The sequence below is a fragment of the Wasmannia auropunctata genome, unplaced genomic scaffold, assembly GCF_000956235.1.
Source record: "Wasmannia auropunctata unplaced genomic scaffold, wasmannia.A_1.0 LD336097.1, whole genome shotgun sequence".
NCBI classification, from domain to species: Eukaryota; Metazoa; Arthropoda; class Insecta; order Hymenoptera; family Formicidae; genus Wasmannia; species Wasmannia auropunctata.
Window position 1 is genome coordinate 1,904,598 of NW_012026793.1, and position 13,879 is coordinate 1,918,476.

The following is a 13,879-nucleotide window of genomic DNA, read 5'->3' on the forward strand; positions in this document are numbered from 1 at the left end:
CTTTATACTTACGATCAAGATTGTAGATTAAGAAATATTTCTTATTTCTTTTTCCTATCATTTCTTTGCTCAAATATTGTACAAAGAATAATATTAATCGAAGACCTTATTGGCGATCGTTTCGATGTTCACGGATAGACGAATGGATAAATAACCGAGCCTATATCTCTCTAGAAGCGTTCAGAGGTGTGTTAATAATAAAACAAGTTATAAGTTAATCCGCACTATAGAAGCTGCATACCTGTGAAAGAGAGATTTTATATTGTTTTGTAAAAGTCGCGCGAGACGATTATATGTATATCACGTGACGATATGACGTATTAATTAGATGCTACATCGGGTACTATATGTATTATATGTATATAATGGGAGGGGATCGTCTTGCTGATGATTTATACAATGATATATGGCGATTGTTGTATTGATCGCGGCCTCCGCGATTAGGCGCGGTCCACGTGGCTCTCCGCGATCGGTATACCGTACGTAATTGTACCCCGGGTAAATGCTCCCAAATATTGCACCGTGATATATTTGCATATATGTGTTTGAGTTAAAGAAGCCGTGAATGCTCAATCATTCTCGTCCCGTTGTTTAAAGAAGAAGCATAGAAACTTGATCCTCAATCAGCCAAATGTACTCGGAATCCTCGATTCTTGCCGTTATCAAAGAATCAGTTGATCGAGAGGAAGATTCGTTCTAATGTCGAATCCAGATCAAATAAACGAGCGTGAACAAATACGTGAGTGAACAATTTGCTTTGATAAGTGCGAACGGCATTGAGGCAGGTCAACCATTCGTGTTGTCTCGCGTTCGTTCGCTTCCGAGCTCTATATTCGGCATGAGAGAGCAAAAGCCGAGACAAGAATAAATCGATAACTTGGAACGAAAATATACATACATTCACAAGATAAAAAAGAAATACGAAGTATTCGTCGTTTTTTATCCATAAAAATAACATATTGCAGAAAAGGCAAAATGTGGAAACCAAATTTTTATATAAAATTTACGAGTCATCGACACGAAAGTAATTCGGATTCTTTTTCAAGAAAAATGCATCTTTCGCAAAAAAATATTTCATTGGTTAAATCTAATGGATGAATAAAGCTCAAATTGTATATAAGTTGCCACATTATCAAGGAAAGCAGGTTGCTTCATGTAGAGTACAGTTGAAGACATCTAGGTTTGCGAGTATAAAATGGCTGATCGAGCGAGGCTACTGTGCTCGTCTGATAATCGTACGGCAGAATTAGAAAATGGTGGTATTTCTTCAAAATCTTTTCAAACGGTGGACAATTTAAATATTGGTATATTGTAAGTCAAAATGGTAAGTAGGGTAAGTAGATAGTAATAGTAATAGTATAAGTAATAAACAGTAGTATAAGAGTATAGTGAGTAGTAAAAACAGGCCTATGAAAGCTCAATCGGACACAAGTACGAGGTTAGATCTCTCGAAAGCTCATGATAACAAGAAAGCTGCAAGCGCTTGGTAAGTTTGTAATAAAGGGGTGCAAGCTCGCCGGTTGACTCGCGGTCGGTTAAAGGAAAACCAAAAGAGCGGGGTACGCTCCCTCCTGTTTTACCTTCGGCCAGATTATCGACTGTCGCTGGTCGTCGCTCGAGGGTGACGTGTTCGCTCCCTCGGCCCGCTACTAAAATAGTTTTACTGAGGTTTGACTTTGGATTGACAGCTTGTGAGATGGGGGGGATCGCCATCAAGCTGAGAAGGCGATATAACGTAATGCACAAAATAAGGGGGAATAGGAGAATCGGGGAAGCTATATCGCATATATAATTCTTTGCCGTTAAAGAAGAAGAGTATATATAGTCTTCCGTAGCACAGAGACGTTACGGTCTTCGTTTCCCCTTACAGAAATTAAACACTGGAAGGCATAATGATTAATTACTTATTTTAAATATTAAAAGTACTGAGCAACAATGCTTTTAATACTCGAAATAAGTAATTTTTTTATTATTAAATTGGATTTCTGTAAGAATCGCATAGACATTTAGACACACAAAAATGCGTCTATCTCTTCTCTCCCATAAATAAAATAAAATGAAAAATTGTGACTATCAGATAAGCATGTTCTAACGTTCGTTAAACAATAAACATACAAGTTTTGCTATATTTAACAAAATAAATAGTACAATACGAGATAATTTCACCTCTAGCCAAGGCGGCGCAACTCCTGATTGAATTTCACGCGAGAGAGTGCTCGAGCTATTTATACTCTCGCGTAAGTTATTTATACTTGTATAAAACTTAATTAGCGCCGTTTCGCGCTGACTGGATGTGTGAACATATTTACGCGCGCGGCGTAACGTTAGTGTTATTTCGGAACATATACACCCTCTTTGTGTGGAGGGTGCCGCTTCCTACGCGATGACTGTACTAAAAATAGACGCGCGCGCGCACGTGGACTCTGGGCAGGATCTGGCATCTTTCCCTCCGATCCTTTGTTGCCGTCTCTGTGCCCTGATACTCGCACTCTCCCGTGACTTATACTCCTTTTCCCCAACGTTCAAGAAACTGTCGCATGTGTATTATCGGTGAGATTGTTAAAAACAGTCGGACGCTCTCGGACGGAAATGGTGAACCGAATGCGCTTTCGCGCATTGTTTCCGTGCTCCAGATAAACTTCACGCTCTTGGCAAAGGTGCTACCGGGTCACGTAACGATCGTCGGATGTTTATTGCATTTGACTAACGGCTAAGTTACGGTGAAGTCATGACTGCCGAAAATCGTCTCCAACCTACCGGATATTTTCTCGGCTGCAAGCTTTGTTCTATCACTTTGAGGTCCATTTTTCTTTTCACCGTAAAATTTGCCACTTGCCAAGAGAGTAAGTTTAAAGAACACACGGAAAGGTCTTGGATACTCAAGCCATTTCTGACATGCGTTAATAAGATAAATATCGGAGGCACATTATTAGATACCACAAATCGATCATATAGAATGCTCGTAAGAAAGAACGTATGTAATTATGTATTATAAGGAATAAATCGCTCTCTGCTAGGCGAGAAGTACTTATATCTTTCCGCACAATCTTTTCTTTCTTCGCAATCAAGGCAATTGGGAGAGACAAAGCAAGTGAGGAGAAGACATTTATCTAACGGTTTCTATCTGCAAACATGCAAGACCTCGCGCTCCAATGAGCTACATATATATCGATGTTATAGTTCGCGACGCGTTATAGAGTGCTCGTTGCCCGCGATGCACGGCACAGAAGGCCAGATGGTCACTATCTGTCAACATCCGCGACATGAAACATCGCATGCAGGGATATTATTATTTTATTCGCGTTACCATAAATTATTATTTAATCGCTATATATACATATACGTGTGATTACACACACGCGCGTCGTACACTCGCAATTATATAAATGCGCGAGCGAAACTTTCCGGGACCGAATTGCGATCGCGACATTGAAATATTTTTTCCGTTTCCTTACAATTAGATATCACAAATGAAATCTTCGCGGACCGAGTCATGGACGATGGGAATGATAAAGCAAATCGCTATTCAATGTCATATATCAACCTTCGAATAATCAAGAGTGATTGCGATATTTCCCTCAACTTGCCATTGATATAGCTACGCCATTCGTTTTAATTGTTTGTAAAACGATCGATAAGATCCGAAGGTTTCAATCAGTCCGTGGCCTTTAGAAAAATAAATGTTCCGCCAGAGCTGTAGGATTGAAACGCAACGCGGCTAGGGGAACCATATATATTGACGATCGTAAAATAAAACACCGCTTCACAGAAAGCGCGCTAATGCCAGATCAGGCGCGACTCTCGCGGACACGAAGAATGGCGTGGAAACGAGTGCGCAGAGTGGATAGGTCATCGTGTACTTACAAACGCTGCAGGTGAGACTGCGACAAGGTGCTCTCGCCGTTTCCGGTTTTACCGCTCGCTTCGAGATAGCGTCCAGACTCGCCGCGTGAGAGACACTCCGTGAAGGACCCTCCGCGGCACCCGCCGAAGACGAGTTCGCGCCCTCCCAGATTCCCGACTTTTGCGAGACCTGAAAAGCGCGACGCGATCGCGTTGACTGATTAATTTATTTGAAAGAAATATTTATTAAGGTATATATTCCTAACGATTACCTCATACCTTGTTATCTTTCCTGATACAGCCTTGGCCATAAGTAAAAAGCATTGCACTCTCAGTTTATTGCATTTTCTTGAAAAAAAGTGGCAATAAAAGCCAAAGAAGGACTACCAAAATATTAAAATTGTTATAAAAATAAATATTATTTTTTAATAGTCCGTTTTTAAGTTAATTACTTATCGTTATTTATTTATTTTTCGTTAGATATAGAACGTTAATTTTTAGAGTGCTTTATACTTACGGTCATAAGGTTGTAATTACAGATAAGTATGACAAAAATAAATAGCTAGCTGGCTATTACAATTCGAAAGAATTTGCTACATAATGAAATGTCAATTAATGCATGATTACGCTTTTTGTCGCATTTTCTCTTATTGACGTTTCGACGAGAATCTAAAGGGTAGAATCTCTAGGGTAGTTTCTGTAGGGTAGAATCCTCCAAGAAAAGAGAATTCTTCCTGCAGTCCTACGTCGGCAGAAGGTGGCAGCTATTATCCTTAAAATTCGAGGAATCTCATTGGGGAAGCAACGTAGATACTGGGCACATAGGGCTGATCCTATTAGCTCGATTCGATAGCACGACCGGCGTCCATTACCGTCTAGCGCCGTCCGGGCGTGCTCGTGAAATTGAAACGGACCGAAAGGGCGTAGGTAGGTGCGAGAGATAGCAATTCGCTCTCGCACGGTCGTCGCGTATACAAGAGTTCCGACATATGTTCGGATTGTACGGTTAGCAGCTCAATGCATGCGCCGTTAATTCGTGTAGTACGGCCGTGCGATAACCTTTGCCCGTTCCGCAGCTATACCTACATACGTGTGTCAGTCGTGTATCGCTGCCGACGATGAAACTTTGTCCCGAAATTTCGGGCTATCGTCGCCACGCGTGCACGCTGAACACGCGCGTTTAAGCGCTCGTTACTAACGTTACTTTTCGAAAACGTGATTAAAACCGGCGTTTCATCGAAACTCGGCGAACGAATTTCATCGGAGTCTCTTTCCGGCCGGGATACTATTCGTTAACAAAAATATCCTACACCTGGTGTCACTGGCAACGTTTCGTGCGAACGAGCGTAATGCGGAATTCCATCGGGCATAAAATATTTAATAATTATATTTCCTTCTACATCTCTCTTTTTTGCAATTTACTGTCCCAAGAAGAACAAAAAGTCATCATGACGTCAAAGTGGTTCCAAGATGATTAAAAAAAATCACTTTTCGATCAGTTACGATTCATTTTAACGTCACCTTGACGTTATCGTGACCCGTTGTCCTGAGGTATTAATAGTCTGAAAACTTGAAAGCGGTTGCTTTTTACGGACGATTGTAATGAGAACGTACTTAATTTTCTTCCGTTCGCGTGCGAAAATTAAATAACCTCTCATCCACTGCAGTCTCATTCATACGTATGCATTACTAATGACGCCACTTAATTAACCGCCGGTTTAACTGATCGCGATATAGGCGCGATCGCGTGTTCGTATATAGCGAATTGGCATCTCACGGCGCTGGACGCCAATTTTTTCTACTTACGTCGCTCACTCCTTCGGGACTCGCGATGGGAGCGGTGGTGCCGGGCTGCGGTATGCTCGGGGTAATCGCCGACGTTGTTGCGCCACCATTGTTGTTGCCGCCGCCCGACGGCGGCGGTGGTAGACCCGGCGGGGGTGTGCCGGTTCTCCCAGGGCCCCAAGATTCCATCATTGTGGGCGAGCCACATGTTAACGGGCTTAAAACATCACATAAAGTTTGATTAATCAGTGGGATTTCATCTCGAGGATTTGTGCGATCAATCATATTTACTGTGTTTGCTTTAATTTTCGAACATTTTTTATGACACTTATCCGGATTGGCTCGGAAATGATTTCGCACCGCGATGGAAGCTAAAATGTGATTAAAGGGGGCGCCGTTTTCTTTAAAGATTTAACCACAGGTTAGTCGGCGCAAATTTAATCCCTTCTGAGAAGCATGAAAATTTCATCGGAACTACGGGAGTCCTCATTAAAAGCAAGTTGTTCGTGAATTTTGATACTCGGCGGGACTTAAGTTATCCCCCGGCTTCATGAAAGATTCAGGCAACGCGGGCGATTATACAGATAAACAATAGCAATTACGAGAAAATCCGCGGTGCAATATTTATTTCCGGAACGCGAAACCCTCGCCCTCCCCCCTCACCGGGTATGAGCGATAAAAAAACAGGTGCCTTCCATTAGCCCGACCAGGAAATTGTGGCTGGCAATAGCCGGCCATATCTGCTATAACCCCATCTCCCCCTCTTTCTCTCTCCTGTCCCTCCCCTCCCATACCTGGGGAAATGACGTTAATCCGGAAGATGGTTCGCGCGCGTAGCTCCAGCCCGTAAATGGCCCGCGGGGTGGCAAACGCGGCGCGCAGAGAAATTTATTGTTATAAATCTCCTAAGGCTATGGGGGTGGTCGATACCGCGATACGGAACGGAGGTCAGACCTCGCGAGTGAAGTGTGTCAGTGTTAGGTCAGACTAGCCAATCGATAAACAACCTGAACTCGCGCGGCGCAACGCGCGCTCGTACGTGCATGCGTGCGTGCGTCGCGTTAATTACGACCGCACATTTCGATGGCGCAGCTCGCGCGCGCCGCCGCTGGTGTTGTTTCGTTAAACAACACCATTCTCCATCATGCCTCGATCCGTTATAGCATCCGCGGACAGGCGGCCGCGTCGTCCCTTTGTATCGCTTTCAATTCGTAGAACCCGGCGTATTTGTAACGCGATTAGATTCGATCGGAAGGGAATTATACGGTATAGGTATAGGAACAAAAACGTACGGGCAGCAGAACGTTTGCGTTAAGCGAATGTACAAACAGCCAATTACAGATACGCCGTGCACCGCATAATGCAACGGCCTTCTATGCGGCGGGCCCGCAGGAGCCATTCGCGCGCGTCCGCAACTATCCGGTTGGCCGCTTCATTATACTAACTGTTTCCTTCCATTGTTAGACACGTGCGAATGTAAATTTGAAAAAAGTGCTCGACGAACTCGCTGTGATCCGCTGAACTTCCGAGTGTGCAGCGCTAATTAAAAAAAGAAGAAATAAATTGAACCCAGGGTACCAATCCACGTAACTTTTTCCCGAGATGAGAAACGGGAAGTGACAAATTTTTAACATTAAAGTTAAAATGGTGGAATTTTTAATTTTTGCACGTTTTCGTCCTAGGGAAAGAGTTACATGATCGGTATAATCCTGATGCAATTAGATCAAATTACGGTTCAAATGTGAACATTTATGTAACAACAACTAGCGAGACACCTGCGCGAAATTTACATTAGAAATAACGACAGTGTGTTGAACAACGTAATTAGAAGTTGCGGAACGGCGGGACGTTGTATTCTCTTAACAGCTTCGCTTGACGTGTTTATCCACGATGCGGTTCGCCCGCAGTTTTGCGAGACGTCGTCGACATTGCGAGCGCGCGGCGGCGCGCTTAATTACTGTCATTCGGATTTAATTAATTAATGCCTCTCGCTCTCAATGTGCCGAGGATTTAACACGAGATTAGTATTCGGCGCTCGATGAAATTGGTCCTCGCGCCGTTTGTCTGCTAATTGAACGTAAAAACCCAGGACTCGGGGAAGGGTAACAAACACGTGCAGGACGAGTGTTAAGGGGAACCGGGAGGAAGGAGGAGGGTCTCGTTTAATTCGCTGGAAAGTTTATGCGGTCGACGAGTCGCCGGAGCGCAGTCAGGCTGAATCTGCAAGAATTCTTGCAATGGCGAGCACGGGGATCTTTTTCGGGGACTTCTGTACTGATACTCATGGCAGTTAGGAACGGGAAAACGTTGGTATCCGTTTGGAAAATGTCCAACGGCGCTCGAGCACACAGCGGCGGTGAATCGTTGGACGGAGGGCACGAAATCCTCATAAGGCAACGAGGGCGACTCGTCGATACACAAAAGCGAGAGATACACAACACTCCTTTTGTTCGACCCCTTTTCACGAAAGCTTTCGTTCGAAAACGATTCGTCGTTTGCCGCCTCCTTTGCCTCTCGCCCCCAAGCTCCGCGATTTGTATGCATGAGCGATGTTGCAATGAGCGAACGTAACGCGGGTCAAGTTCATCATTCGAGCAAATGAAGATGCGATAAACTGCGCGATTGACGACGAATATACCCGTATCTCGGGTATATTTGATTTCGAGATTGCGAGGTTGTTGATTTTTTTTTTATCAGACAATCGAGCAAAACGATCTTTACTTAAGAGATTAAGATAATGAATCAGCTGAGTCAATAGCAATTATTCGGAAAATGCGAATTTACGAGCGAAACTGTTTGATTTCAACGTAGCGTGAGCAAACCTATAACAATATAGGTCTAACTGGTAGCGTCAAATATTCAAAAGCATCGACATTTTCGAGGAATCGGTTCTCGCCAGCTTCCCAAAGGCGAAATTATTAGCGGCGAATAGAATTGTGGGCCGACGAAAACAGTCGGAGTTACCGCCGAGATCGATGAATCTTGCACCGATATTTATCGCAGGTATTTCGCGTTCCGCGTGTCGCAAGGGGCTGAACTTTATCGCCGGATGCGATCAGCCGGCTCGCGCGCGCGGTGGATTTATCGACGTTTACAGTATCGAGGTAACCCTGACATCGATTCCCGGCGGGCGTGTTGACAGAGTGATTTCGTAATACAAATAGATGCACGTAATAGTGCTGTTTCTTTCTTCGGTTAAAAAAAAAGCTTAACCGCGTTTTCAGGCCGGTCTTTGTTGAAACGCGTATATAAAAGAATGCCTAACGTCTACAATACATGTATACAAATTTCCCTGTTTCGTAATTGGGGAAAGGGGAGTAAGACGACTGAAAGTTTGTCGATTTTTCCTAATTTCTGTAACGACATAAAAATAATGATTTTATTTTTAAGCAGATTCATTAAAGATGCTTGCTTGTCATCTGTAAGAATTGACAAACTGTTAAATAAATAAAAATTTAAAAGATTTTTTGCATTAGTAAGACCTGTACAGGTTAACCTAACCAATGTAAAAAAAAAAACTAATTAATTTGACGCAGTCACGTATTATAAAATGCACATTAACGAAAATACATCTTATCCCTATATACAAAGTTATTTTACCCTTTCCCTTTGTGTCCTATATTCCTCGGATTTGTTATATTTCTCTATATCCAAATTAATCGAAACCCAATTTCTTTCGTAACTCAATACACTCGGCGGTCAGACGAAAAACACACATTTGCAATTTTCTCGGGGCAGAAAAATATCAGACTGCATTTATTCGTTTGCATGTCAATAATTTCCGCGCCCGGTATGTCGTTAGCGCGCCACGCTGACATTTCCAGCGGAAACGGCGCGTCCGCAGTGACGATAATTTGTTTTTGAACGAGATATAACCGCGCAATTAGGGGGGAAGCTTGATACTTTTCCTATACATATATATATACATATATATATATATATATATACTCGATAAAACCACACCGACATTATTTCACATTATTGACCTTTCTAGCACTCCGTGATGAAAAACGCAAATATACTGTATCGTACTAACGTTCTCCTTCTAGTTGAACTCTCTCTCTCAAAGAGATTGCTTCAAAGTAAGTAACATCTCTCGTCACAATTTTATGCGCATTCGTATAAAGAAGAGACTCTTGTTGTTTCCCAAGAAAATGCTAACTTTCTTTTTCAAAGCGACAAGCATGCGGAATGTAGATACTGCGACAGAGCTTTCACGACAACCCGATTAATTTCTTCAACATACGTATAACTGACTGTAATACGCAAATTCCAATTAGATCACGGTGCGTGAATATACATTGCGTCATAGCAAATCTATCAATTATAGTTTCTCTACGCCACCTTCATATTCGCGAGCGCTATTGATAATGCGCGCGAGAAATTGGAGCGGAAAATTATGTTCATTGTTTAAATCAGATTCGCGACGGTGTATGTACGTTCGCCCATCGTGGATTTGAAAATACGTTTCAGCAGCGACGTTTGCGCGCATACGCGCGGCTGTTAATCGCAGAGAGAAAGAGAGAGAGAGAGAGAGAGAGAGAGAGAGAGAGAGAGAGAGAGCTGAGAGAGGTTTACGCGATATTTAAACTGCAACAAAAAAAGAAAAATTCGGCTAAAGATTAAACTCTTCCCAAAGGTTTAACCTACATATCATTACCGTTATCGTGTCGCTCGATCGGGCAGGTCGGGTTTTTCCACGAATAAGCAACTCTCGCCACGATTTCATTGTGCTATGATTAATTATAGCTGTGTTTAGGTTCCCCCGCGTAATTGTCTCACGATATCCACGATTATGGTATTGTGAATCGGTGTGACCTCAAAAAGGGAACAGTTCTTTTTTTTTCTACAATTCCTACGTTAATTAACTTTAAAGCGAGCTCGCTTCCATCCATGTAATCAACGAATGCGTGTTCTCACGCGAAGGTCTCCGGGAGCGTGCATAATTTCCCGTCGAATTATTATAGTGTATTTCGCTCGGCCAAAAACTCGTCGGCGACCTTCAATTTGGAGAAGTCTTCGCGGCAATTCCGCGGATATTTTAAATCTCAAGTTAGCATGCGATCTCCTTTTTGCGAATTCAGCACTGCAATGTAATGTATCGCTATTCTATACTACTCAATTAGGTTTTTGCGAGGAAAGTGACTATTTGTGCAGCACACAAATTTGCCGTTGATTTAATAAAATATTGTACAAATGTGTAAAATCTGAAATTAATCGAACAATTGTGTTTGAAACATTTCTTCAAGAGAGCTGATAGTTAATCTAGTTACTTATTATACTTATTTACAAGCCGTAATTCAGTTACATAATAGTAACACGATAAGTATAATAAGCGCGTTAAATTAATCATCAGCTCTTTCAATGTTTTAAATAGACATTACATAATTGTTTAATTAATTTCAGAATAATTTCAGAGCAGCAGTTAGTATCCATAAATATACAAGCTTCCACATAATGCATGGAATATTATGCAAAAAGGAGACTTTAGAACAATACCTCTTTGCACCGAGAAACATAAATGTCTGATGGAACAATGTGTTTAACTGACAGGCGTACTAAGTTAATAAACAGGTGACAAATTATCGCTATTCTTGGCAGTTCTCGAGTCACGCTTGCTAATTCACTGCTCCGTGTTGCTTGCTCATCGCTTTTTTTTTACGTTTTTCCGCGGCGAGTAAGGGTCATCGAGAAATCCCATTGTCACTCGGCATTCGTGCCCGAGGCTTCGCGCACGTCATGGCGGTTGCGTGCCAGCCGCGGTTCACCCTGACATACGCCTCGTCGCCTTGAAATTCACCCCGTAGTGCGGTATTTGCACCTACCCCCTCCGCCTCCCCCGGCTCCTTTCCGGTCTTCGCACGCATCCTCTATCTCCGGCGAGACATACCTTACGAGTACATTTCTCACTGTCAACCTGTAATCCCGTAAATGCTGTTTTCAGGTCTGCTACGAGCGAGATAACTTTTCCGGATTACCGTAAGGAAATTGCACCGACCCACGGTGGCCGAATCGCGGTTTTGGTGAAGTTGAAGAATGAATTTGCCTGCATAGTTGTGACCGCCATCGACGACGCTGAGGATTTGAATACGATTAATAAATATACGGATTTAAATTTTCATAGAAGTTTGCTCGCAGTGAGAGCCGATGCAGACGATGAGGAGATTGTTATGCGCCGACGTAGTCACCTTGAGATTGACCCTGTATACGACACCCCGGAAACGACGGAGCTCTAGAAACTATGCCGGACATTCAATGTGTCCCGGATGGATGGGATCGAGGCTTAATGGCGCGCTGTAAATCACTCATGGTGATCGCGCGCCGCGCGACGCCCGGGGAAAACAGGCTGCGGAAGTGTAACCTCATAATCATCGCGGAAGATAGCGAAGCCGCGGTAGTACATACATTTGTCAACGTCGTCGTTGAGCTTTTGAAAACCCTCTTCACGTTGCAGGTTACAGCTCGAAAATTTCGACTTATTATTCCGAGAATGATATCTTCAATCAGCGAGAATTTTCTCTCTCTCTCTCTCTCTCTCTCTCTCTCTCGTGACTATACGCCCTCATAATTAACGCTAATTTCTCGGCCCGCCTAAACTGGAAAACTACGAGATGAATCTTAAACGCGGGTCGATATAGATGGTCCCAGGACCATCCTAAATCCCCTTCTAGCCGCGAACTTCCCGGAACAAAATGACGCCCGGGTTGCAGGGAGGAGAATTACCTCGGCTCGCGCGCTTTGTGCCCCGGATGGGTGAAGGCTGAAATTAGCTTACTCCGGCGACGAAGTTGGTACTCGTATTATCAAACCGCGCTTTATATTCATGCTCCGCGCGCGTCGGGAAACTTTGTCGCAATATCAGCTTATAATCGCATTTCGAAGAGCAGCGCCTCCTCGATACTTTCCCTCTTTTTCGCACTCTTTGAACAGATTATACCTCTTGAAATAATTTTCGACACGCGAAGTTAATGATCGTGATTTCAAAGTCGAAATTTTGATAACGATCGTTAGGTGTTATATTCGCGAGATTTAACGATAAACCGAGGAGCGCAATGAATGTTCTACGCGATACGTCTATTCGAACTCGCTAAACTCCGTTCGAATCTCGAGTTATAAATAAATGGGAAAATTTTTCGAACTGTGTGTGTGTGTGTGTGTGTGTGTGTGTGTGTGTGTATGTGTATGTGTGTACGTGCGCGGCAGTTTCGTGATTACTATTCGTAATCACTTGCATTTTATTTCTCTCGTTATATCGCGGCGTTGCGTGTTAACGAGGATTGCTCTTAAAACGTACATTGACCCAGTACTACCGGCCGCTACTTCCGGACTGGTATCATCCACCTGGGGGAGATAAAGCGCATTTCTTCGTATTTACGTTTCACATGCCTTCACGTGCTCCTTGAGTCACTTCATGGTCACGCACACTCTTTTACGCGAGATAAGATCTTCCGGCGCAGACGAACGTTCATTCACTCAATCGCATGCTCGCCTTCATTCATTAAGCTTTCGAAAAATTCGTCTAATATATAATTATATATGCGTAACAGTGATGCAATTTTTAATATTATTTTAATGCAATCTTTAATATTGTTTTTAATATAAAGAATATAATAAGAAAAACCAATATACCTTTTAGTTCTATACATGCTGCTGTCAGTCACTTAAGGCAAATCTTAAGGCAAATCTCAGCGCATTTCGCTATCCTTGTCACAGTAATCGAAATTGATCCCACCTTAGCGTGCGATAAAAGTTTATCTCAAGTTTATCGTGAATAAAGAAAGCGACACGCACAACGGGAACTCGGGTGAAGCAACATAAAGCTGCGCCCGGGCGCGCAAAAGAAGGAGAAGGAAAAAACGGAAACTTGTTTCCATTCGGTTCCGCGTGTGTGGCCTTAACAGCGATCGCAGAAACGGCTCCTCAAACTTCAACGTCGCGCGGCGCGTGCTTGCGTGCTGGCGTGACTCGCCTTGAAATGCGCAGCGAGACCGAAGGGATATTCCTCTTTGTCACCGTCACCGTCGTCGCTTTAATGGAGCTCTCGAATTAGGTATATATTCAGCTGCGAGACCCCGCCGCCGCCGTGGTTTTACAACGCGAAAAACAGAGTTCCCTGCAACTGCTCGCAAGATGAGCACGTTCTCACCGCGAAACTTTTCTAAGAGAGGAGAAAAACTTCTCTCCTCGCGCCGCATAATCGTTCACCATTTGGTTATCATATCTTTCGAGCCATTTCACAGCTGCCGCGAGA

General features: G+C 43.3%; 1 protein-coding gene across 1 annotated transcript in view; it reads right to left on the minus strand.

The window, feature by feature from the left end:
• The window catches only part of LOC105462575 (potassium voltage-gated channel subfamily H member 2), a 102,374-nt gene that overhangs the window by 46,775 nt on the left and 41,720 nt on the right, over positions 1-13,879 (minus strand). The window contains exons 5-7 of the mRNA XM_011709272.1: positions 5,650-5,845; positions 3,865-4,033; positions 1,581-1,649 (exon numbers count right to left, since the gene is read on the minus strand). Of these exons, the coding sequence (XP_011707574.1) occupies positions 1,581-1,649; positions 3,865-4,033; positions 5,650-5,845 (434 nt within the window). The remainder of the gene's footprint in view (positions 1-1,580; positions 1,650-3,864; positions 4,034-5,649; positions 5,846-13,879) is intronic.